The sequence below is a fragment of the Ceratotherium simum genome, chromosome 11 (genome assembly GCF_057802395.1).
Source record: "Ceratotherium simum simum isolate JZ-2026a chromosome 11, ASM5780239v1, whole genome shotgun sequence".
NCBI lineage: Eukaryota > Metazoa > Chordata > Mammalia > Perissodactyla > Rhinocerotidae > Ceratotherium > Ceratotherium simum.
In genome coordinates this window covers 50,057,318-50,084,368 of record NC_141910.1, presented here as the reverse complement: position 1 = coordinate 50,084,368, position 27,051 = coordinate 50,057,318, and the positions used below count along the sequence as shown (strand labels likewise).

At 44.9% G+C, this 27,051-nt stretch overlaps 1 protein-coding gene across 1 annotated transcript in view; it reads right to left on the bottom strand.

Moving 5' to 3' along the window:
* GALNT14 (polypeptide N-acetylgalactosaminyltransferase 14) overlaps positions 1-26,501 on the bottom strand; it is a 207,765-nt gene extending 181,264 nt beyond the window's left edge. Inside the window, exon 1 of the mRNA XM_087436958.1 lies at positions 25,835-26,501. Within this exon, the coding sequence (XP_087293084.1) occupies positions 25,835-25,963 (129 nt within the window). The 5' untranslated portion in view covers positions 25,964-26,501. The remainder of the gene's footprint in view (positions 1-25,834) is intronic.
* Between the last annotated feature and the right edge of the window lie 550 nt (positions 26,502-27,051).

Sequence of the window (27,051 nt, the reverse complement as noted above, 5' to 3'; positions counted from 1 at the left end):
GTGGACGTGTGCTGGCACAGGGGACAATTAGCACCGTCCCCTTGCAGTGCTAGAGGAGGGAGTGACAGCACATGGCTAGGTGCTGGCCATCCCTGCTACGTCCTTCCCCTGACCTCCCAGTGGAACGACCACAGGAAAGAAGACGTGTGTTCTTAGGGGAGCCAAGCTAGCCCTGGCAATTGACACTTTTTTTTTCTAAGTGCTCAGAAAAACATCTGCTCTAAAATTTGGGGGAATTAATGTCAAGCTGATTGGTCTTTTTCTCTGAGTGGGAAAAACTGACTGTGAGACATATCAACTCTCACAGAGGCACTAGATTCACGCAAAAAAAATCTTCAAGTCAGATTTTCAAAGGTATGACTCACCCTGACTCAGGTGGGTTAAGGGAAAAGACAGGAACTTGGACTCTAACTCCAACTCCCTGAATGACTTGGGTCAAGTACTTGAGTCTTCTCTCATTTATGTACCCCATCTGTAAGACAGAGCTAGACAAACCGTCCCTCACCCCTGGTCTTCCAACAGAGCCAGAACTGGCACTCCAGAACCTCAAAGACAGCAAGCCAGAGCGAGAGAGAACACAACGCTGCCTCCTGCTTCCGCTCTGAAGCCCCAGGGAAGCATCCAGGCTATGGATGGGGACATGCCATCGCTGAGCTGCCCGGCATGCAGACTCCAGGGATTCTGGATTTGTGAGCCCCAAGGACATCAGGATGGGGGCTGTCCCGTGGGGCTACCCTGCAAGACTTCACAGCTCTCCAGGGCAAAGGGCCAGGGCTGCCACTTTCATTCCCACAATGCCCAGCTCAGCACTGGACATGGTAGATATTCACTAAACACTTGTTGATTTAATTTGTTCACTGAATCAACAGCAGGAAAGCCCCGATCTGCTTGTCCCCCAGGCTGGTTTGGCTGGGACAGCTTTCCTGTAAGCCCCTGTGCGGCTTTCATCCAGGACTTCAAACTACAACCCATCACACCGAAAACAAACTATAAAAAAACTACCACAAACTGCACGAAGCTCACCCCTGAACCCACCCTCTGGAGAATCCTGGGTTTACAACTGTGACAGGCTGAGGTGCGTCGCAAGTGCTTTTATGGCCTTTTAAAATGACACGAGATGAGGGGCCAGCCCCGTGGCCAAGCAGTTAAAATTCTGTGCGCTCCGCTTTGGCCGCTCAGGTTCGCAGGTTCAGATCCTGGATGTGCACCTGCTCCACTCACCAGCCATGCTGTGGAGGCATCCCACACGCAAAATAGAGGAAGACTGGCACAGATGTTAGCTCAGGGCTAGTCTTCCTCAAGTAAAAAAAAAAAAAAAAAGAGGAAGACTGCCAACAGATGTTAGCTTAGGGCGAATCTTCCTCACCAAATAAAAAAGAAAGACGTGAGATGATGCAGGTAAATAGACATTTGCTTGAGACTTTTTTCAGACGAAGGTCCTTATCTGGCTTTAATCACTTGTTCTATGCAAGATGAGTTTCAATTTGATCCTTTCCTCCTTTTACGACATCTGTTTTGCTTCTTTCTCACCATATCTTATTTACCTTTTAATTTTTTAAATAGGCCACCGGAAACACCGTTACCAACAGGACAGTACCACAGACAGCTGTTGCCTCCAACGACGGGGCTGGCTGCCTTCTCTCCCCACAGCTCTGTGTATTTGTCTTTTCTTTTTTCTTCTTTGTATCCCTCCTTTTTCCACAGAGAACCTGAGCTCACATTTCAGTCGCCAATTCCGTAAAAGGCTGTCCTTTGGAGAAGGCCAATGGTCACACTCCCGCCCATTCAGCAGAAGTGTCCACCAAAATGCTCCCCCCAGAGAGTAATAAGAGGCGTCAGGGCACAGGAAAGAAATCATACCCCTGTTCCTTTCTTACCTGAGCACTCTCTGAGCAAATCCAGGACAAAAACCTATGCTTTTCAACAACAGTCTCACATCTGAGTGGGGCCTCCTGATCAGCTCATAAAGACATTCCACAGGCACTAACTGACATGTGACCTGAAACAGGCCACTCAGCTTCTCAGTCTCATTCTTCATGTCAACTGTGAGAAATGCTGCCTAACACAGAGTGTTGGGTAGAGATTAAATGAGATATATGGGACAGCATTGGGCACAAATTTTTGTATGCAACAGATGTTTAGTAAATTTTGAAAAAGATGAGGATCTTGTGAATTCTTCATGAGCTGATCTTTGTAATGTGTCATAGTCTTCAAAGAAAAATGGCCAATGTTCATGACCGATGTCATATTCCAGTTCTCCTCACTTGAAAGGACATCTGATAATATCTTGACCAACCAATTTCTCAGAGATTCAGGGTCCACTTGGCACCCTGTCCACTCTGCAGAACAAGATCCGATATCATTCTTATTGTCCCACAACACCACTGAAACCTTCTCCTTCTTGCCATCCCAAAATTCTTCACTTTGATCCTCAGGCTGCACCAAATCCTCCTTTCTCTGGTTAGAGAATCTCATCATCATAAGCTTCTGGAACTCTTACTTTGTGGTGGATTAAACCTAGAAGTCCCCAAGTGACCCCATAAGGAAGTAATTTCAGTCTAGACGAGTTAGGCCAATCCAGTGGTGTTGTTCCCAATGAATAGAAATTCTTTCAAAACTAAAGCAAAACCCCTCTCCCAGAATGTGGCAAGATACAAAAGTAAATGCAAAGACTCAATCTTATCTTCCTACTAGAACTTTTTTTTTTTTGTGAGGAAGATCAGCCCTGAGCTAACATCCATGGCAATCCTCCTCTGGCCCTGAGCTAACATCTATTGCCAATCCTCCTCATTTTTCTCCCTAAAGCCCCAGTAGATAGTTGTATGTCATAGTTGCACACCCTTCTAATTGCTGTATGTGGGACGCCGCCTCAGCATGGCCGGACAAGTGGTGACTCGGAGTGTGCCCAGGATCCGAACCCAGGCCGCCAATAGCAGAGCACGTGCACTTAACCGCTAAGCCACGGGGCCGGCCCCCTTCCTACTAGAACTTAATTGCTTTACAAAAAACCCTAAATTTTAAAACAGAATTTGCTGGGAAGTTTCTGAAAATTCACTATTGAAAATTCAGAAACTGATGAAGCAATTTTGGACAACAGTGGCTTGAACATGCCCCTGCTGACAGGTGGATTGTCTCTCTCAGCTCCAATCCAAACACAGGGTGCTTTCTTGAGCCTGGCAGCCACTGAGGCTAGCACACAGGTGTGCTCTGGAGTCTGTGAGAGAGACCTCAGGTCCTGCGGAGCTAGAGGGAGAAGGCTGATGCAGGACTAGAAGAGAGCCTGGAGAGCAGCAGCAGAGAGGCATGGAACAAGATCAGAGTTCTCAAACCCTGTGGACAGCTTGGCCCAGAGTGAGATGGACCCCTGGGACGACAGCAGCTCCAGCTGGCATGAGTGTTCTGAAACGGCCTCCTGTCTCCCTGCCCCAGAGCAAGGGCTGGAAAGCTGAACAGGCCTGCTGAGTCCTCTCTAGCCTGGAGCTAGGGTAGCTCGGGGGTCCATTCTGGTGTCTCAGTGAACTGACAACCCGCCGAGTGGAACCACTCCACAGCACAGGAGCCAAGACTGCAACACCATCACCACTTTGCTGATCTTACCTGAAGGCAGCAGACAGCTGGTCCTAAGCCTCATCCAGTAAACAAAGGAAAAAAGCCACCCATGGGGGCGACCAGAAGCCAGAGAGATGAATGAGCAAAACACTTAGAAGGGCAGGCTGTTGATGAAACAGAGCTACTGGAGAAGGCAAAAGGCAATGCAAACAAAAACAACAACAGCACTTGATATTCAATCACAGCACACACACAAAAAGACTTTCTGGAACTAAAATCATGATTTTCAAACAAAAAAGCTCATCAGATGAGTTGATGAAAGGGACGGTTGCTGTAGAGACCTGAAATAGTGGCTCAGAAGATTAAGTGGAAAAAAATATGACAACGGAGCAAAAATACAATGAAATAAAAATCAGGGGCAAAAAGATATGTGAAGAACAGATCCATCCCAAAGACCTAATTTGTGAATAACAGTAATCCCAGAAGGAGAAAAAGGAACAAAGAATACACACAAATTAAACCAATGAAAGTAGAAAATTTCTCTGACTTGAAGAAAGACTTGAGTTTGCAAATGGCACTGAGCTCCTAGCAGGAGTCACGGAAAAGGACACACCCCAAGGTGTGTTCCTAAGTTCCAAGATAAGGAGAAAATCTCACAAGCCCCCAAACAGAAAGAACAGGTAACTTACAAAGGAAAAGTAATTAGACTTCAAGTATACCCGCCATCTGCAAAGCTGGAATCCAGAAGACAGTGGAAAACCATCCACAGACCACCAGACAGGCAAGCCAGATGTTACCCACCTGTCCAATTTGTAGAATATTTGTGGATACACAAAGATTCATAGAAAATATAACACACATACCCCATCTGAAGAAAATGTTCAGATCAAAAAATGAATGAATTCAAACAGAAACCCTGAGATGGGTGAGATGAAGAGAAGAGAAAACAGGGGTCAGGGATGAACCTCGCAATTTGCACAGTTAAATCTAAATAGATAGCATTAAAGTGCTGGAAATATGTAACATAAGTGACAAATAAGAACACTTGAAAGAGAAGAGGGATTCTGCAAAGAAAAACAACATTTAGTTCTAGAAGTGTTAAATAATCTCAGCAAAACCTAGAAATTAGGGGTGGTAGAAGGTGGAGAAAGTCCAAGGTGCGTCAGCTTTGGGTGTAAGAAAGTGTAAGGAAGTAAAAGTACTCCTAAAAGGCTCAATTTATTAGGTTGATAATGAATGGGGGAGTAAAGCATCTTGGCAGGGAAAACTTGTTGGTAACCTGTTTTTATACAAATATGTATTGGAATGCCCTGAAAAGAAAGGTAACAGTCAGTGTTGATGGTATGGTAAGACATCCAAATTAAAAACAGAAAGAGGAGTTGAAATAATAATTGGCCAAACTAGCAAAAATAATAAAAAGGAGAAAGATAAAGGAAAATAAATAGTAAATTTTCAATATATCAATTGTATCACTAATTATGATAAGCTGAATATTCCTATCATTGAAAAATAAAAATAGGTATTCAAGTTGCTAGAGAGCTGTAAGTTATTTACAAGAAACATACTTTAATAAAGAAAGGTTGAAATAAAGAGATGGACAAATGCAAAGGAAAACAAAGCAGGACAGATAATACTAATATCAGATAAGGTGAAAGTTAAGGTACAATTTATGAGAATAAAATCAGAAATGTCTGATTAAAGGGATGCCAATGGAGAAGTCAATAGGACCAGATAATTTCAGAGCTGAGTTTTATGTGGCCATTAAAGAACACATACGTCAAAGTTATTTAAACTATTCCCACATGTTAAAAAAAAAAAAAAAAAGCTCCCTAATTCGTTTTATGGAAGCAATATACTCTTTTTTTTTTATTTTGTTTATTGCAGTAACATTGGTTTATAACATTGTAAAAATTCCAGGTGTACATCATTGTACTTCTATTTCTGCATAGATTACATCATGTTCACCACCAAAATACTAATTACAACCCATCACCACACACATGTACCGAATTATCCCTTTCACCCTCCTCTCTCCCCCCTTCCCCTCTGGTAACCACCAACCAATCTCTGTCCCTATGTGTTTGTTTATTGTTGTTATTATCTACTACTTAATGAAGGAAATCATACGGGATTTGACCTTCTCCCTCTGACTTATTTCACTTTGCATTATACCCTCAATGTCCATCCCTGTTGTCACAAATGGCTGGATTTCATTGTTTCTTATGGCTGAGTAGTCTTCCATTGTGTATATATACCACATCTTCTTTATCCATTCGTCCCTTGATGGGCACTTAGGTTACTTCCAAGTCTTGGCTATTGTGAATAACGCTGCAATGAACACAGGGGTGCATGTACCTTTACAAATTGGTGTTTTCAAGTTCTTTGGATAAATATCCAACAGTGAATAGCTGGATCATATGGTAGTTCTATCGTTGATTTTTTGAGGAATCTCCATACTGTTTTCCATAGTGGCTGCACCAGTTTGCACTCCCACCAGCAGTGTATGAGAGTTCCCTTCTCTCCACATCCTCTCCAACACATGTTGTTTCCTGTCTTGTTAATTATAGCCATTCTGACGGGCGTGAGGTGATATCTCATTGTAGTTGTGATTTGCATTTCCCTGATAGTTAGTGATTTTGAACATCTTTTCATGTGTCTGTTGGCCATCTGTATATCTTCTTTGGAGAAATGTCTGTTGGGGTCTTTTGCCCATCTTTTAATTGGGTTGGTAGTTTTTTTGTTGGTGAGATGCATGAGTTCTTTATATATTTTGGAGATTAAGCCCTTATCAGAAGTATGGTTTGCAAATATCTTCTCCCAATTGTTAGGTTGTCTTTTCGTTTTGTTGATGGTTTCCTTTGCTGTGCAGAAGCTTTTTAGTTTGATGTAGTCCCATTTGTTTATTTTTTCTATTGTTTCTCTTGCCCGGTCAGACGTGGTGTTTGAAAAGATGTTGCTAAGACCGATGTCGAAGAGCGTACTGCCTGTTTTCTTCTAGAAGTTTCACAGTTTCAGGTCTTACATTCAAGTCTTTAATCCATTTGGAGTTAATTTTTGTGTATGGTGTAAGGTAAGGGTCTACTTTCATTTTTTTGCATATGGCTATCCAGTTTTCCCAACACCATTTGTTGAAGAGACTTTCTTTTCCCCATTGTATGTTCTTGGCTCCTTTGTCAAAGATTAGCTGTCCATAGATGTGTGGGTTTATTTCTGGGCTTTCAATTCTATTCCATTGATCTGTGTGTCTGTTTTTGTGCCAGTACCATGCTGTTTTGGTTACTATAGCTTTGTAGTATATTTTGAAATCAGGGAGTGTGATACCTCCAGCTTTGTTCTTTTTTCTCAGGATTCCTTTAGCTATTTGGGGTCTTTTGTTGTTCCATATAAATTTTAGGATTCTTTGTTCTATTTCTGTGAAAAATGTTGTTGGAACTTTGATAGGGATTGCATTGAATCTATAGATGGCTTTAGGAAGTATGGACATCTTAACTATGTTAATTCTTCCCATCCAAGAGCACGGAATATCTTTCCATTTCTTTGTGTCTTCTTCAATTTCTTTCAGAAATGTTTTATAGTTTTCGGTGTACAGATCTTTCACCTCTTTGGTTAAGTTTATTCCTAGGTATTTTATTCTTTTTGTTGCAATTCTAAATGGGATGGTATTCTTAATTTCTCTTTCTGCTACTTTGTTGTTAGTGTACAGAAATGCAACTGATTTTTGTATGTTGATTTTGTATCCTGCAACTTTACCATATTCGTTTATTACTTCTAAAAGTTTTCTGGTGGATTCTTTAGGGTTTTCTATATATAAAATCATGTCATCTGCAAATAGTGACAGTTTCACTTCTTCCTTTTCAATTTGGATCCCTTTTATTTCTTTCTCTTGCCTGATTGCTCTGGCTAGGACTTCCAGTACTATGTTAAATAGGAGTGGTGAGAGTGGGCATCCTTGTCTGGTTCCTGTTCTTAGAGGGATAGCTTTCAGTTTTTCACCATTGAGGATGATATTAGCTGTGGGTTTCTCATATATGGTCTTTATTATGTTGAGGTACTTTCCTTCTATACCCATTTTATTCAGAGTTTTTATCATAAATGGATGCTGTATCTTGTCAAATGCTTTCTCTGCATCTATTGAGATGATCATGTGATTTTTATTCTTCATTTTATTAATGTGGTGTATTACGTTGATTGATTTGCGAATGTTAAACCATTCCTGCATCCCTGGAATAAATCCCACTTGATCATGGTGTATAATCTTTTTAACATATTGTTGTATGCGATTTGCTAGTATTTTGTTGAGGATTTTTGCATCGATGTTCATCAGTGATATTGGCCTGTAATTTTCTTTTTTTGTGTTGTCCTTGTCTGGTTTTGGTATCAAGGTAATGTCAGCTTCGTAGAATGAGTTAGGGAGCTTCCCCCCCTCCTCAATTTTTTGGAAGAGTTTGAGAAGGATAGGTATTAAGTCTTCTTTGAATGTTTGGTAGAATTCACCAGGGAAGCCGTTTGGTCCTGGACTTTTATTTTTGGGGAGGTTTGTGATTACTGTTTCAATCTCCTTACTGGTGATTTGTCTATTCAAATTCTCTACTTCTTCTTGATCCAGTTTTGGAAGGTTGTATGATTCTAAGAATTTATCCAATTCTTAAATATACTCTTAAATATACTTAAATATACTCTTAAATCTAAACTCTGATAGAGTACCAAAAAACCCTATAAATCAATTGCATTCATAAATATAGATGTTAAAATTCCAAATAAATGCCAACAAACAAAATGTAGCCACATAAACAAAAATAAACTATAACTGTATAGGGTTTATTCCAGGAATGCAAGGATGGTTCAAAATAAGGAAATAAAAATAATTCACTGCATCAACAAGGAAAAAATTATATGATTCAATCAAAATGTGATAAAAATCCAAAATCATTTCTAACAAAAACTTGAAGTAAAACAGAAAAAAGAAACTACTAAAATAAGAATATTTAATAAAAGTGAACAGTAAATAGTGAGACAACTATATCCATTTGCATCAAAATCAAGAAAGAGTCCTGTATTGCCATGGTATTTCATTTTGAATATTCTCATGAATGTGACAAAACAGGATAGTGAAATAATCAAGATAAATATTCAAAAAGGAGAAATAAATTTAACTCATTTTGATAATGATATGATTTTATACGTAGGAAATCCAATGGACTAATTAAGAAGAAGTAACCACTGGATTTAATAAGAAAATTCTAGTAAAAAGTATGATATTGGAATAGTAAGAGATAAATATGTCAATAGGACAGAGTGAAGTTGCCAGAACTAAAACCCAATGAGTATGGGAAATAAATACATGACAAAGGTAGAATTTCAGTTAATAGAGGAAAAGATGGTTTCTTTAATTAATTATATTAACACGAATAACTATCTATTTGGAAGAAAATGGAGTTAAACCCCTACCTCAAACTAGACATAAAAATAAAATCCAGATAGACTTAAGATTTAAAAGTTTTTTAAAAGTCATATAGAATAGGAAATTTAGGATGTTCTATATACAACCTAGGAGTTAGGAAGATTTTAATAAGACAGAACACTCATTAGCTATTTTTAAAAAGACATGTTTAACCATATAAAAACAAACAAAAAATTATATGGCAATATATATCATAAACAAGTCAACACTGTAACAAATGATTAGAAAAAAAATCTGCAATACATATGACCAATAAAGAGCTATTTATAACATATAAAGAGCTCATAATTGACAACAAAAAGATAAACAGCCCAGTGGAAAAATGGGCAGAAGCTATGAATAGACACTTCATAGAAGAGCAGATCCTTAAGGGCAATAAACATATGAGGATATGCTCAACCTCTCTGGTAGTCAGAGAAATATAAAATCACAATAAGATTCCATATTATAACTTTTAGATTGGCAAAATGAAAAATATAACATCTACGCTAAAGGGGATACTGAGAAAAGAATACTCTCACACTTTGCTAGTGAAAATGTGGCTTACTATACTGTTTTTAAAAGTAATCTTAACATATCCATTAATATAAAAGTTAGATTCCCTTTGACTCAAAATCTATCCTATAGAAGTCAAAGCAGCAACATGTAAGAATATGTGTGCACAGATATTTACTGCAGCACTGTGTGTCATGACAAGAGATAAGAGACAAGGTGGATACCCATCAAAAGGAAATGGTTGAATAAGTCACATCCATACTGCAGAATATTATGCAGCCCTTAGAAATAATGAGCTAGCTGACCTGAGGATTTCTAGGATGTATGGTTAAATGAAGAGTAAGATGCAAAGTATATATAATATGATCAATTTCTCTCTCTCCTTTTTAATAATGCCCAAAACAAATCTGTAAGTGTTTATATATGTTTACATACTGATTACAGGGTGCACAGAGAAAGATATGAAGTTTACATATCTAGATTAGTATGTTGTTTACCTAAAAGTGGGGGGAGGGGTGAATGGAGGGAGTTAGGGAGAAAATAACCATAAATCAATCAATTAATTAATTAATAAGCAGCAATGAGAAATACAGCATAGATGATACCTGTTTATGTAAATCACCCATTTTGATGTTCTAAGATGTTTTCCAATATATATCTTGTTTTAAACAAAATAGGATCCTACCATGGACACAATTTTGAATCCTACTTTTTTTTTTAACCTAAATTTGTAAAAACTTTTTCAGGAGTATATGTCTATGTCCACTGTGTTAGGTCCTTTCCTAGTCTAGCTTACCAAAAGGATAATTTGGAGAGAGGCACAGTGGATCAACCACACCCCACAGTTAACACCAGCGGGCCATCAGCCTTTGGGCTACCTGGTATGTACAAGAAGAAGGAACTCTTCAGGCCCTTATCCTAATCCATCCTCCTGATAACACCAGCTGGGATGTCTTCACTTCTGGATTCCTCCAACTAATGTGCATGGACTTGGGATGCCCAGCACACCCCTCAGAGCACATGACTAGGTGACTTCCGGCCACAGCCCTGCCAAGGCCTCATTCAAGGAACGTAGACAGGCAGGATGACTTCTCCAAGGGACATTTCTCTAAAAGCAGCTACACGACTTAAATATGAAAAGAGGTGGTTAAAAAAGGCCAGAATCAACCTTGGTGAGAAATATAGAACACACACAGCGACTCTCATTTGGGCCACAGGGGTAAGAGAAAGGGAATGCCAAATTCAAATTTCACTGAATTGCCCCTTTAAGAGCAATTAGCATACTCTGAACAGTTAAAACCCTTAAACCCAAAACACTTTCTGAACAAAGCCCCCGATGAGTAGACTTTAATATTCCCAACTGGGGAGATCTATTTACTTTGAGACACACTTGCATCTTAGAACAAAAAGAAGCAAATGGCTTTATTTTCAAATTCGTCCACAATCTGGCCCCCGCCTGGCTTCCATTGACCTCTGGTCACTCTTGCTGAGTCCCACCACCCCAGAAGACCTCCCTCATCCCTGCTGCCCACAAACTCCCTTTCCCTAAATTCCTACAGAATTTACCTCTTGTTCTACAGGAAGATATCCTAGGTTTGCTACTGTCCTAAATTGTGTTGGTTGTGTCCTCTCAACTGCACTGTAACATACTATAGGTGTGGTAGGATAATGTATTGGGATATTTGTCTTTATTTGTTCTCACTGCATTCTACCCACTCACTCCCATTCCAACCCTGCCCCAACCCCTAACCTCTGTACATTAACCAAGACCAAACCAAGACCAGCTGCTCCCTTACTTCCAAAGAGGTGGTATGCAAAAGCCAGTGTTCAATGAAAGAAGTGGCCCAGAGGGTGATGGAAAAAGGCAATTCCTCCAGCTTGGAAAGACGATGGAGGCGGCCAGTCCTGAGAGTGGTGTGTGCCTCAGTGGGTAGTAAGGTCCAAGAGGAATGACTCTGTGGTACCTCTAGGGAGGTGGGACCTTGGATGCAGGGGCTCCCAGCATCACAAGGAACCCACTAGCCTGGGAGGAGCAGAATGATGAGGGCTTGGTTAATGATGTCACAGCTGTGACCACAATGCCTAGAAGATTCAAGGCTATTCCCATATTCCCAGGCATTGAGGAAACCTCCTGGATCCTTGTGAAGCTGAAAGTAGAAGAGGAATTTCCACCCCAATAGGGAGGAATGGGAGCTTAGAATCAAACTGAATTCAATACATAGGGAAATGTGGCACCAATTATAGGCCTCGGTTTGTGAAGTATGATTCACACTAGCTTTTCATGAGCAAGAGTCAGTCCTCATCTAACACAGTGCTTCTCAAACTTTAATTGCACAGGAACCTCCTGGGGGTCTTGTTAAGATGCAGATTTCAGATCAGTAGGTGTGGAGTGGCCTGAGATTCCGGCATTTCTAACCAACTTCTGGCTGATGCCAACACCCCTCGTCCCTGAACCACACTTTGAGAAGCGCAAGTCTAGGGCAGGGGTTAGCAGATTTTTTCTATAAAGGGCCAGCAAAAATTCTGGCTTTGTAAGCCATCTAGTCTCCATCACAACTATTCAACTCTGCCATTGTCTGTGAAAGCAGCCACAGGCAATATGTACAGGAATGAGTTGACTGTGTTCCAATAGAACTTTATTTATGGACACTGAAATTTGAATTTCATATAATTTTCATGTGTCACAAAATATTATTTTTCTTTTTAGTTTTTTTCCAACCATTAAAAAATGTAAAAAAAAGCCATTCTTAGCTCACAGGCAATCCACAAACAGTGGGGTAAGGGGGACTGGATTTGGTGCATGGCCGACCCTGGTCTATGGTGCCCAAAATAGCACAGAACCCACGATAGCATCCCTGGCTAATTAAATTAAAGTGGGTTGGTCAGTTAGCCTATTTTCTCTTCTGAAGTTGGTTTTCCTTTCCCGTTATCCTTCCACTAGCACTATGCTTCTGAAACAGCAGACACTTTGGGGACAAGTGGATCCTGGCAAATGTACTTCCTCAAAAATCACTGAAATGACTTTAAAAGACAGCTCTAAATCCTTCTTCTTCTAATAAGAGGCCCTGTGGAATAACAGGTTCCTGTTTTAGTGAAACAGCTTTCTGGAGGAGATTAAACTTCAACCGCAGTTTTCTGAGCTAACAGAGGAGTGACATGATCGGGGAAGAAATTCAACCTTGCAGAACCACTCCTAGTAAATTCAAAAGCAATCATCTCAAACTTTTATCCCATGAACCCGCGTGAAGATTCTCTCCATCCCCTCATCTCACATCCCGCTTGGACTCAAAAGAGAAAAAATACTTCTATCCATCTTGCAGTCCCTTTCACCATTAAACAGCCATCCTAGTGACACAGTTCTGTCTTTCCAGGAATAAAGTAATGCATCTTAAAGTCCAAGAGGGAGACAGAGTTCTCCCAGAACAGAAGAGGCAGAAGAGGCCAGAGGCCAGCAGGGAGCCACTGATCCACACTCCACCACTCCCTCAGAATTCGCCCTGGGCAAGGAGGGCAGACGCCTGGCTCGGGCATCTCCTGCAGAGGGCTTCACACACAGCAATGTCCATATGGGTTTGCTGGACGAACTGATGAGCTTGACCCAGTGGCCAGGTGCAGGGGAATTTGCCCACTGTCTCTCCATATTTGATAAACCTGTCTCCTCACACTAGATAGGCACTCAAAAGGAGAAACTCCTTCAAGGAGCTCACTGTCTTTCTCAATGACCCCAGTGGCACCCCTACACGGGCTCCAGCATCACACAGACCTGTCTTAGCTCTGCCACTTATTAGATCTGTTGACTTGGGCAAGTGATCAGACATTTATGAACCTCAAGTTCCTCATTGGTAAGATAAAGATCATAAATATATCATCCAGAGATAATATAAGAGAACATTTTAACAACTTGCAGGGCTCAAGCACTGTTTAATCAGAAAGCCAGCCTTAAACACCCAGTATGACTGTACTGGAAGCACTAGCTAACTCTCAGCCTGCCTACCTCGTGGAGTGGCTGTAAAGAATGAACAACTTAACACAGATAAAGCACCTAGCATTTCTCCCAAAAGGCAGTCACATGCCCCTCTCCCCACGGAAACCTCTCCTTTCTACCTAGACTCCTGGCATATGATGGTGGCCACAAATGAGTTCCATCTCTAGCTCTCCCTGCAGGACACCTGACAGTCACTTGCACTACATATCAAGGGCATGGCCAGAGGTGCCCCCTGGGTCCTACCGTAGTTGGCCTCTCTCTCCAGACAACCCAGGGAGCTCCCAAGGGCTCTTCCAGATGGTCCTACCCATAGAACTCATAGCCACCCCGGGCAGGAGGACAGCTGGAATCTCACACTGCTGGGAACACAACTTACTTGGAGGAAGATTGCTGATTGGTGGGGAGGGATAGGAGGTGCAGGCACTTGAGGCGCCCAAATGCCCATCCCATCCTCCTTGAATCCAAGATAACAAGGATCAAACCTCAAAGCACCGCAAAAAAACCAACCAGGTCATTTCTTTGGCTTTTAACTCCAGCACTGACTTCATTAGGGAAAACCCTACGATCTCTTACCTCTCACACAAAGACTCTGTGTCCATGGAAAAGACCCGGATCATACCCGAACTTCCTCCCTGAAAAGCCCTAACACACTTCACGGGGCCTGACACGTGCACCAATACATGTCAGCTCTCACAACCCCCTTTTGAGACTGGAAGGAAACAAGAAAACAACTTGATTACAGCTCAATAAACAAATATGCTTAGTATGACCGGGGAACATGGGAAGTCTTGGCACAGAAAAAGAAGAAAGGAAATTGCACATTCTAAAAAGGAAGCTGCGTTAAAAAGTAAAATAAAAATATCATAAATGCAGCTTATTTATGGTGAATAGCAGGTATTTGTTTTTGGTGCTAATAATCTAATTAGCAGTCAATCCAATGCATCTTTATCATCAGCTGATCCATAATTACTGCTCCATGCTGAGTATTTTCCAGGCACATGATAGCTTTCAACTCTTCAGCACAAACAACCAAATAATTGGTGCTATTATGCTGGATACGGGACTATTCCTCTCCAAGGGGTGATGTGGGGAGTGTTTAGCCATCTCCTCTAGCCTTTGTATTTCCTGCATCTGTGGATCAATTCCTCACTGTCCCCTCTTTAATCCATCTTGAGGCATGCTAAATCACCCTAACACTCTCCAGAATGTGACACCTTGGAGACAGCCTTTTTAAAAGTTTAACCCTAGGACCAGAAGCATTCCCAGTAGTTGAGGAGAAAAGAATTCATCAGGGGTGTCAAATAGTGCTGAAAGCCCAATGTATTTCTCTTTGAAAATATTACAAAGTTTTCTCTTTGAATATTGTTTTAAAATGACTTCTCCTGGAAGAGATAGCTTCTGATATAACACTATTTCATTCCACAGCTTTTGGTTTAAACAAGATGTGTGTAATTCTGGGAAGCAGAACAAAGGCAGGCTCTAAAGGCTGGTTGCTAAGGGGAAAATATACTGAAGTCATCTCTTTCAAGAGACCAGATTCGGTGTGACTGTGAGGGGAGAGACAGAAGCGTGGGGTGGACATGGTGAAGTGGAAAGAGGGTGGGCTCTGGAGCCAGACAGATTTGGTTTAGAATCTAGCTCCTACACTTAGGAGCAGCATGATCTTGGAGAAGTCACTTAACTTCTCTAAGCCTTGATGTTTCTCATCTGAAAAATGAAGTGAATAATGCCCACTGCACAGGGTTGTTAGGAAGAGTAGATGGCTGATACAGTAAGCACTTGGCAATCAGTAGAGGCTCAGATTGTTAGTTCTCTGTTTTTTATTCCTGGATGCAAAAAAAAAAAATAGAAGCTGGGTTTCTACAAGCCAGTAGCTTGTGCCATAGAATTCCATTCTCTGCAATTAAGCCTCCACCTCTTGCCTATAAGCATAGGTAGATTTCAGCCCGGATTCACTATGTTGCAGCTGGACCAGCCCAAATCCTCCTCATGGTTTCTACTGTCCTGAAGGCCCTCCCACTGCCCCTGCCCTCCCCTAGGATCCTCCCCATCTTGCTATGATCCAGCAACTAAAGGGTTAACACTCAGCACATACTTGTCCTTTGGCTGGCTGGTGCCAACACCACACCAGTTGTTGTTAAATGTCTCCCTGTCTATAAAAGGGAGAAAGATGTGGGAAACTGGAAAGACATATCAAGGCCTTTCTCCAAAACCAGTGGCTATAAAAAAACAAAAAGAGCCACACTCTAACCCCAAATGAAAACCTGGAGTCAGAAGCCACACACACACTCAATGCAGATATTTCTTTTTGAACTTTTTCTTAAAGTGGAATATATAAGGCAGAAAAGAGCATGCATTCAATGAATTTTCACAAAGTGAACACACCCAAGTAACCAGCGCCCAGATTAAGAAAGTGAACAGTACCAGTTCCCCCAAAATGACCCCCTCTCCTCTTCTAGTCACTAACCTCCCCCAAGCGTCACCACAAAACTGACTTCCAAACCCACAGATTAGTTTTGCCTGTTCTTGTACTTTATATAAACGGGATCCCACAGCCTGTGGGCAAAATCTGGCCTGCCACCTGTTTCAGTACACCCTACAAACTAAGAATGGATCTCACATTTATAAATATTTGAAAATAATACCAGAAGAAGAATGATATTTCATGAGATGTGAAAAATATATGAAATTCAAATTTCAGTGTCTATAAATAAAGTTTTATTGGAACAAAGCCACTCTCATTCGTTTATGTATTGTCTTTCAATCTAAAACAGCAGAGTCAAGCAGTTACAACAGAAATTGTATAACCTGAAACATCAAAAATACTGTCTGGCTCTGTAAATGAAAAAGTTTTCCAACTCCAATTCAAGGTCATGATATTCATTGAAATATGTATGCATTTCTGTTGGGTTTGTGGCTAGGAGTGAATTGCAGGGTCACAGGTATATACATATGTTCAGCTTTAGAAGACACTGCCAAGAAGTTTTCCAAAATATCTGCTCAGTTTTAAGAAAAAAGCTAAAACCTGGAGCAGAAACTATAATCTCAGTTTTAAGAGAGGCAGGGAGAATTACAGGGAGTTGATCTGATCCAGAATTGAGAAGATGATTGGAAAACCATCAGGGCCTCCGAGTGGAGAGGGAAAATACCAGAGGTATCTAGGTTTACATTTCTTTTCGTTCTTACTCCATGCATACTCCTTAACATTGCCATGCTCAGCAGAAGTGGACCAGAGTGAAAATGTCATGTTTCTGCTGGGGATCTTGCAGTAGAGACTGACTTTGTCATTCAGGCCACGTAACAAAAGTACCACCGTGAGCCCTCCCGTAGTTTACCCGAATTGCAGATAAAATATCCAGGAAGACATTCACAGCCTCCTGATTTTATGCTTTCATAAGTTTAAGCACATACATGGGCAACAACTACATTACTTACACCTAACCTCCAAAGCAGCCACAAAGAGCCTGAGCCCTGAATTGGGTAGAACCAGCAGTCCATCTATGCGGCAGAATTGAGCAGTCATCAATGGGCCTTCAAGGCTGAACAGCAAGACACAGGCAGGGTGCCCTATGTCTGCCAGATGGGAAGATCTTAGGTGATGCTGTGTATCTTCCAAAGGCACTTCCCTGGAGCCATTCCCCGACACATCTGCCTTGCACTTCAAATAGGATGTATTAGGTTCTTTCAAATGACATTTTTTCTCTTAGAGGGGAATTGCTTCTGATTGTTTAAGGACCACATTCATCACGAAAGGGATTCATATCAACGGTTTCTGTCTTAGTTGCACAATCCTGTTGACTTCTGAGTTGAGCAGCCTCGTGAATGACAGCAGAGCCTCATTTCCCACTGTCAAACCCCAGCGCGGGCTCACGGGCACGAGGACAGAGCCAGAGCGGACCACGGGACTGAGGGTGGGAGAGCCTCTCTCCACTTCTCTGAGACCCCACATCTGCCACTGCAGCCCAGCATCTTCCCACAGCAGAAGGCAGTGTCCTGGGCAACGTTTCTGTAGGGCCTGTGAGTGAGTTAAACTTGGCCCAGCCTGAAAGAAAACCCAAAGTCTTCCAGGCCCTGCAAAGATGGGCTCTACAGCTCCCTTTATCCGCTCCTCCGTCTCCTGAAGGCAGAAAAGCAACGCTGTGTTTTATCAGAGATAGGGAGTCATTTCTCACCAGGAGCATTAGCTTTTCTTCCATATGAAAATATACATATAATATATACATATATAAAACAGATTTCATTTCCCGGAAAAGGAAGCTAACCAGAGTTGAGCACGGCCATGATACAAACAGCACGTGCTTTATAGTCAAAAGAGTGAGTTCAAGGCCACTCAATGGTTAGGGACATTTGCCAAAGCCTCCCCCTTATAACTTCAGCTTCAGCATACTTCAGAAAAAAGAATAATAACGGCACCCACTTCACAGGGCTGCAGTAAAGATCAAATGAGGCATCTGTGAATACAAACGCTTTGTAAACTGTAAAACATCACAGAAGTGGTGGAGGAAAGGAGCTACCTGTTATCTTCCTGTTCCCGATTCACCTTTCATTAGTCAAGTCTTTCAGCCAGTTCCTCTTCTGATGAAGACCACCGGCCCACCATAAGGACCTTAGTCAATTCAGCACCCAGCTGGCAGCCATCAACTGGCCACCTATTAACGGCCAATTATCTGGGTGGCTTAATTAATCGGTGGACCACGTGGTCTGATCTCCTCGAGATCCTAGAAAACAATGAGCCTGAAATACAGGCGCCAGCTAATTTTCCAATGGCCATCAAGGAATTTGGCGTCCATTATGCCTGCACATTGCAGCTGCGAGTGACGGGCGCATAAATATTGATTGGACCAGTCTCCCTATGGCTGGGGGGAATAATAAATGATTAGAGTATTCTCAGAGGAATAAGAGAAGCTACATAAGTCTTCAGCCCGTACCATAGAGAAGAGAACCCAAATTCCCAAATCTCAGTGAGGACAGAGAAAAGGGACATTTAGCCTCTTTGGAGAGAGCTCGTCAAGATGGGGCAGTCACATCAGTTCTGTAGATGTCTCTTTCCCACTCTATCCTGGCCTGGAATGAGATGCAAAGTGGGTTTAAACAACAGGATCATTAGAAAGGTGGCAGCTGGGTGGTTGTTCTCTTCCTGGGCATTCAAATCCGATGGCAGGAATATCTGAGGGTGCCACTCCCCAGCATTTCTTTGAAAGATCTCTGTAGTGCTTACAGTTAAGAAGACAAGTGACAAGAGGAGAATTTCATTATTTTTTTTAAGTGCGTAATCTTGTCTCCGGCAAATGGTAAGCAGAAGAGACTTTGTACTTGAAATCGGCATTGTCCAGGAGGCAGCGGGTCAGACCGCTCCTCCCTTCCTGCGATAAGGGCTCGTGCTCATATAAAGGTGTCTGAGCAGAATGGCTCAGGGTGGTCCAGAGAAGCTACTTCCCTCCTCCAGAAAGAACTGTCTTTGCATCCAGAGTGGTCCCTGTATCTCCAGTGACCAGAGAGGCAGGCTGCTCCTGACCCTGGAGCCTGCGGGGAAGTACTGGGCTCCTTCCCTCCAGACTTCTCCCTGGGGCTCCTCACCAAGTACCCTGGGGCTCTCTGCTCTAGGCCTCACTGGCTTGTCAGGAGATATGAATAAGAGAAGGAGGAAAAATGTGAAGAAGGGAGGAGGGGAGCAATGGAAAGAAAAGCAGGAGGAAACAGGACTCCCCGGGTGGCACATAAATTTCTCACACCGTAGAGATCTCTTTCTCTCTCTCCCATCTCAGCTTCCTGGTGTTCATTAGGTCCTGTGATGGCAGCAGCTGCTGCCAAACACAAAGACTGCTGCCCCAGAAGGTCATATCAGGCCATTTATTCTGAAATACCAAAATACCAGAGCAAGCAAATTTCAGGAGCTTCTGCAGAACTCCCCAGGGTACCAGTCTGCGTGTGTGAGTGTGTGTGTGTGTGTTCCTCAGTGTCCCAAAGGGGTTCTCTCTTAATCAGCTCAACATCTGAGGACTCGAAGACTGATTTATTTTTTTGGTTAATCTAGAGTTTCTGGTAAAATAATTAAAAGATAAGTAATAGACACAGAGTATCTGTGGTATAATTATTTATAGCCATGAGGTCTCACTTCAGAGTTATTCACAAGGAACCCAAAACGGCTCAGACTGCTGACAAGGGGAGTGGGACACAGGCAGTGCTATGGCATGCTGCTCCCATTCCACAGGTAAGGAGACTGAGACTAGAAGAGAGGAATCGGAGTTATCCCTGGCACTGTCAAAGGCAGAACGAGATGCCCAGGCTGCCATGTGTATAAGAAAAACCAGAAGGTGAAACCACGCTTGGTTATGACAGTCCTCTCCTGGAGCGACAAGGAGAGGGTCAGGCTTTGTATCTCTTGACTCCAGGGGGCAGTGGGAGTCTCCGAGGTCCATGCGAGGAGGAAGGCTAACCACCCAGCTCAGGGTCGCTGCAGGCAAGTGGGAAGAGGCAGCGCCAGCTGTAGAGGGCACGGGGCACATCCAGACTCACTTCCCCAAACAGATGGCAGGTCTGTCATGCTGGTCTCTGGGGTGGAATGTGTGAAAGCCATGGCAGGGTTCATAGACTTCCCCTAAGAGAGGAGGGGGGCTCTGCCTCTGCTTTCTAATTCAGATTCTTTTCCAAAAATGCACTGGAGACTTTGAGACGCTCTGGAAGTGACAAAACTGTACACGTTAGAAACCAAACAAGGGCACAGCAACACAGTCCTTCAAAATGAGTTCCTGGGTGCCTGATAATGGATAAGACTATTTTGGAAATTCGAGATGGGGGAGGTGTAGGAAAAGACACAGGCAAAGGAGATGACAAGACAGCATGTGAACTAGGCTGTGTGGAAATCCTGGGCCTTAGGCACCAGCCAACGGGCAGCCTCATTCTGTCCCTGTTCAGTTTATAAATGACCACTAATGAGTGGAAATTAACACGTTTAAATGATACAAACAGACGAGCAACCTTGAGAAAGGGTCGCCTCAGACAGGTGGAGAGGCTTGTCACAGGGACATTAATTTCTCTTTCCTTCCTGGTTTTGCCCCTCTGTCTTCCCCTATGTGAGCAGGACTCATTCTGTGCCTCCAGGAAAGTCTGAGCCAGGGAATCCTCGTCTTTGTTTCCAAAAGCACCAGGCCACTTAACGGTTTAGGGAGAGAGAAAGAGCTTGCCAGACGGACTCAAAGAGATTCCCTTAGAACAGATCCACTGATCCCTGGGACAGGGCCTCCCGCCTGGACCTGGGGATGAGCACTGGCTGAGAAAGCAAGCTGGGCCACGGGTGCAACCCAGCGCAGGCCAAAAATGACTCAAGGTGGAGAAATTCCCAGCAGGACAAAAATGACTCAGGGTGGAGAAATTCCCACTAGCCAGATGGGATTGGACAGGGTGGGAGGTGGGGCGGAGCTCAGGGTTTAAAAAAAAAAAAGCTTGTTGATCTCTAGAAAGCAAAAACTTGCTATTTCTCGAATACCTGAGGTTCCAACCTGCTCCTCTCCTATTCCCCAGACTCTCTCAGCAGCCGCTGCTGGGCCACCTGGCAACACCATCCACACGCCTGGAGTCCCCTCCAGGAACTGTCTTCGAGGGGAAAACAGCACAGCGCCCAGCGCAGGCACCGCACACACAGAAGCCAAGGAAAGGATGACCATTCATCTGATAATGGGCTACTTCTGGTCGTGCCAGAGTCAAAATTCCCTGGACAGAGTCCAATATGTGCACACTGAGCATTGGCAGATTAATAGGATCGCTTTCTAAAATTCATGATGTTTTTTAATGGGAGAAATTATCTACTAAGTGAGGAATAAAATAAGTGTCTTAGACTCAAGGCATTTGTGGTATGCAAATATTACAGAAAGACAAGCTCTTTTCTAATAGTGTTTGCTATATTTCTAGTACAGCACAAATACATTTACATGGGCCTGAGGCACTTTATTGGAAGCCTTTACTTTTCCAGCATCTTCCTCAAAAAGTACCCTCAGGCCTCAAATGCTTTTGCTTTTGCTAAACCCTAAGCCCCTCGACTAAATTTAGTTGCTTGGAAGTAAGAGACAAATTTGCTGATTTTTTTTTTTTTTAATTCTGTCAGTTGTATAATTCTCCAAACGGCAAACAAATGATAGGGGAGAGAAGAAATGAAAACATTTTTCAGGTACTTTTTAGTGGTATAGCATTCATTGCTAAAATACAGTTTGAATTAAGACATCAAACTTGTTACATGATGTTCAATTAGAAATTAGAGCTTTGCTGAATTTGCGGGTGGGGGACCCAGTAAAAGAATCGAATCAACATTAAAAAGTCAAACTTAAAGAAGTCTTTACTGGAGCTATTAATAGAACCAGCCCTTCTTGAAACTAAGGAAAAAAAACCAATTAATTTTCTTAAACCTGCAGTGCAGCATGGCTTCTCCATATCACTTGGATGGTGACCAAGCAGGTTTTATTTTGTATCAGGCCCATGTTGTAGATTCTATCACTAGGTGAATGAGGATGCCTCCTGACACTGTGAGGAAAGGAGATCAAGGGCCTGGGAGCCCAGAACTAGACGCTGTAGCAGACCCCAGGGAAGGCAATTTGCTGTATGGAATCTCAAAGTTGGGAGGTCCCCAGCCCAGGAACCCTCGCCACAGCTCTCTCCTCTCCAATCCCTCCACCATTCCCAAACTCTCTAAATATTTTTAAGGGAAGGGAGCCCACTGCTCTTGCTTTGGAAAATAAGCTGACCCCCTCCACCACTGGGAAGAAGCCCAGGCAGGGTGAAAACTTGTCCAAGGCAAGAGCTCTCCTTGTGAGTATGCATGAGCATTTCCTAAGAAAACCTAGGATACTGAACTCACTCAAAAACTGAGTTTTTCCCTACCATAGACAAATGCCCCATCTGAATTCCTACCATCTGAATTTTCCTCAACCTACTGTTGAGGAAACAATCTCTTCCCTGGCAAATGATTCCTAAAACAACAGTGCTGCAACCACCCAATGATGCTTCAACCTCCCGTCAGACCCTCCCCACCAGGGTGCACTGTCCAGCCAGAGGAGCCTCCTCTGCCCCATATGGCCTCCTCCAAGGGCAGAGCAGGATTTCCCTCTGAGATGGTTCCTCCACAAATTCCACCAACCATGCTGGAGCTCTCCAAAGGCCAGCATCTGGGGATGAGCCATGGAAGTGCTGGAAAGTAGGTGGGGATCGTGCGGCTGTAAACATGCCTAACCTCACCCCATCACCCACGAGTGCAGACCCAGGCAGTCCACACAGCACAGTGGCATGTGGGTGGGCAGTGCCCAGAATGAGCCCCTTCCATTCTTGTCCCTGACGCTGCCACTTAATAACAGTCTTCTTATCTTGGGCCAATTGTTTAACTTTATTACTCAATCTTATCTGCATAAAAGTATTATCTGCCTTACGTGGTTGTTGTGGAGATTAAACGAGCTAATAATGTGCAATGGAGTCTGTGAATTTGTAAAGCACTCTACAAATGCTAGCTATTGTTATTTCATATGAGTGCACATGCTCACACGAGCTTGGTCCAAAAGGAACTCAAGAAGAATGAAATCATTCGGCCAAATTTACACGGAGCCAACCAAACTACAAAAAAATCAACAGCCTTGTTATTCTCCATCTAGCTCCCAAATAGCGTCCATCAACAGGCTGCTTCACACTCACATGGAGCATCTGTAAAGATACTGATTCTAGGACCTTCTCCCAAACCCCCAGAATCTCCCAAACCCCCATAATCTCTGCAATAAACTCCAAAACTTGTATGTTAAGCTCTCCAGGTGATTCTGACATGCAGTCAGGTTTGGGAACCAATCGCACTCCTTCGGACAGGACGTGCAAATTTCCTATATAGATCAGTTGTGGGAAGAAAACCGTTCTGGTGCTAAGAAAGGACCTCTCCTTGTCTCTCCACCTCTCTCCTCAGCTGCACATACGCTAAGATACAGAGAGGTACTCATACACCAGGCACGAATACATCCGCCAGTACACTCCACACATATACGTGGACACACAAAATCATACATACAGGGGAAAAACAGGAAGGAGAAATATACTAACAAAGACAAGGGCATCTAATAATAAGATGTATCAAGATTTTAAAAGTCTTTACGATTTGTGGTAATGCAGGATACAGAAAATAGGGGAAACGAGGAATAAGATGTTAAGATAAAGAGCAAGTGGTCAAAACTAGAAGACTCCGTCTTCCGTGACTGCCCACCAGCATGTCCGGATGGCGGATATCAGACCACTGCCCCCGCCTCACCCTGCAACTCATTGTTTGTAATTCTGCTCAACCAGGAACTTGTGAGAGCCCCCAAATGGCAGAGACACAGGGTACTCATCACAGCAGCCCCCACAGGGAAGAGGCAGGTAAGGAAGAAGGACACAGTGCCCAAAGAAGGAAACAGATCTCTTGCCCCAGATCCCTGGTGTAGACTAAGAATAAGTATGCTCAAGGTAATGAGGTTCAACGCAAAACAGAGAGAGATCATGTCCCTGCAGGCGTCATTGACTGCCTCACAAGGAGCAGAACCACCCAGGGAAAAGGAAAAGCTCTCTAGATGTACAGGCAGGGCTGTGGTAAGTGAGAAAATTGATCCAGTGTGATAAAGGCTGTTTGAAGTCACCAGTCTGACCTCGTCACTCCCCTGCTTAGAACCCCTCCAAAGCGCCCTAGCACTCACAGGGTCCTACCCAACACGACCCTTATACACCTCCCCAGCCTCATCCTTGCCGCATGCCGTGCTCTCAAATTTTGCCAAACTCGCACAACATGCTGTGTCATTGCTCTGAGCCTGTTTGGTACAGTTAACCTCTACCTGGAATGCCCTCCCTACCTACTGGCAAACGTACTGTTCATCCTTCTCAACTTGGTTCTGTTATGTCCTCCTCCTTCAGGAAGTCCCCAGGCTCCCATGACACCCAGTGCACTGAGCCCTCTTGGCCCTCAGTACACTGTATGGTCCTGGTCCATTGATGAGCAAATCCCCCACCCCAGTAAGTTTTGTATCTCTGTAGCCACAGCATCTAGCACACAGACCTTGCACAGTGCAGGTCTCAGGAAATGTTTGTGGAGCTCAGCTGAGCATTGGCAAGATTCCAAAACATACCTGTCAGAAGACTGAGTTAAAAGGGGATCTGAGAGGTGACTTGATCTAGTGGAAAGATCCTGAATATCGGAGGTCGGAGTTCAAATCAGTTGGGTGACCTGAGGCAAGTTACTGAAAGACAGAATCTGTTTCCTAATCTATGAAATAAGGGTAATGCCACTCGACTGGCACAACTACTTATGAAGAAGCCCCACTGTGTACCTGGCACAGGTACTCTGTACTGTACTCACTGGGAAACTCCCCTCCCCCCGCTCTCCTCATATCTTTCAGTCTCTGGCATGGGGCATAAGCTCTTCCAAGGGCTTTTGCCCTGTGCCTGGAAGACTGCTCTGGACTCAGTTCATAAATGTTGCCTGGCTGGTCAGGAAATCCCCGGAGGCCTCCTTCGGTGTCCCACGGCCAGGTCTCTCTGGAAGAGAAGGAAACTGAGGAATGGGGGCTCTGAATTAAAGGTGACAGCGATCCTGTAGGGAGAACCTTCTGACTCCACTCAGATGAACCGACTGGGCAGGAGTTGGAAAAGCCACTTTGGATTCACATTTCCCCAACTCCCACCAATACCAAGGCGTCTGTTTTTACAGGCTCGTTAGTGGTGTTCACGGCACATTCAACTTCCACGCAGCTGAAGGGCTCGGGGACAATTGTAAAGCAGAGGTGGCGACAGGACAATTAAAAAGCAGAGGTGGGCCCCGGCAGCAGCCGCCCGGCAGCCTGCAGGGCGCTCGCCCGCGACGCACACGCGCGCGCGGCGCACCCCGGGCCTCTGGCCTCCGCTTGTCGGGCCTGGCAGCTGCGGGAAGGAAGGAGGTCAGCGCAGCCGCCAGACTTCTCGCGGGCGCCAGCACCGGCCGGCCCTGCCACCCGACCCAACCACCGGCGACTCTGTCACGGCATCCACAGACCGCACCCCCTGGGCGGCTCGTCTGCAGCGCTCCCTCCGCCCCGGGACCCCGGCGCGCTACCCAAGTTGAGAGCCCCGCTCTGCCCGCGAGCGCGCGCCCACCACCCACACCCACTCCCACTTAAACACACCGCGGGTCCGGAGATGCCCCCGAGCTTTTGAAAATTCAGAAATATCACACTGTAGCCGCATCCGGCGAGCGGTTACCTGCTCGCAGCACCCAGACTCCCGCCCTGGCTTCCCGGGAGCCCGCAAACCCGGCGCGCGGGCTGCGCGCCCTCCTGCAAACCACTGCCCCGCACCCGGCGCGCCGCCAAACCCCGTACCTTGGAGGTCTGCACTTCAGGTCCCGCCGGCACCTCCAACTTCTTCTTGGTTACCCAGAAGAACAGCAGCACCGTGATCCAGAGCACCCCGAAGATCGGCAGCGCGAGGCGGCGAGACAGGCGCCGCATGGTCCCCTTTGCTTTCTCCTCTCCCCGGAGCTACGCCCCTGGGGCACCCCCTGGCGGTCAGGGTCGGCGGGGCAGGAGTCCCAGAGAGCGCCTTGCTCCGGGGAGCTTCAGCCTCGGGATCCGGGTGGAGAGGCGGCGGGATGCTGCAAGGCGCCGCTCCCGCTTCGGAGAGAAGCAAGCAGGGGTAGAGGTAGGGGGCGCGAGGCGCCCCGCGGCGCGGCAGGGAAGAGCCGAAGGGCAGCCAAGCTGGACGCCCGCTCCAGCGAGATTAGCACGGTGGCCGCCAAGATGCTTCCCGCACCACCGCTGCCGCCGCCGCCGACTTGCCCGCTGCCGCCGCGAGGGAAACTGACTCGAACTGCGAGGAGGGAGGAATCGGAGGCTGTGCCCGGCACCCCGGGAGGAGCACGACAGAGGAGGGAGTAAAGGGGGAGGTTGGGAGGGTGGGCCCGACAGACAGACCGACTCGGAGGGATCCCGGGCGGGAGCGAGCGGGGCTCTGAGAGGGGGCGCTACCGCTGCCCGCCGACCGAGGCGCACGGTGCTGTTCTGGGGCCGCCCGCGCCGAGCCCTGCGCGCCGCTCCGGGGCCACACTGAGGTGGGGCGAGGTGGGGCGGGGCGGGGCGGGAACTGTTCATCCGCGAGGCCCGCCACCCCCTGCCGCAGGTTGGAACCAGAGCCATCCCGCGCCAGGCGGAGCTGTGCCTGGGAGGACTTTCCCGCTCACCGCCGGGGGCTGCACGTGGCGCTCACACCCGAGTCCCGCCCTCCATGCACCCTCCCTCCGGGCTCCGGCTCTGGAACCTTGGGACGCCGGCGGGGTTGCTGCCCCAACCGCAGTTGGCTCTCCTGGCCAAGGCCTGGTTCAGCCAACTCCCCAGGGTGTTTCTCTGCCTGCCTGTAGGTGCCTGGCAACTTTTTCTGCTTAATGGAACGCTGAGCTGGTCTAAATTTAACTTTAAAGAAATCCTTTTAAAAATTAAGGCGCAATTATTTCCCTTAAGGGTTTTCTTTCCCTATAAGCATCAGGGCTCTGTGCGTGCAAGAAAATGGGTACAAAGTTGGGCCAACCACATGGGGTTCTTGG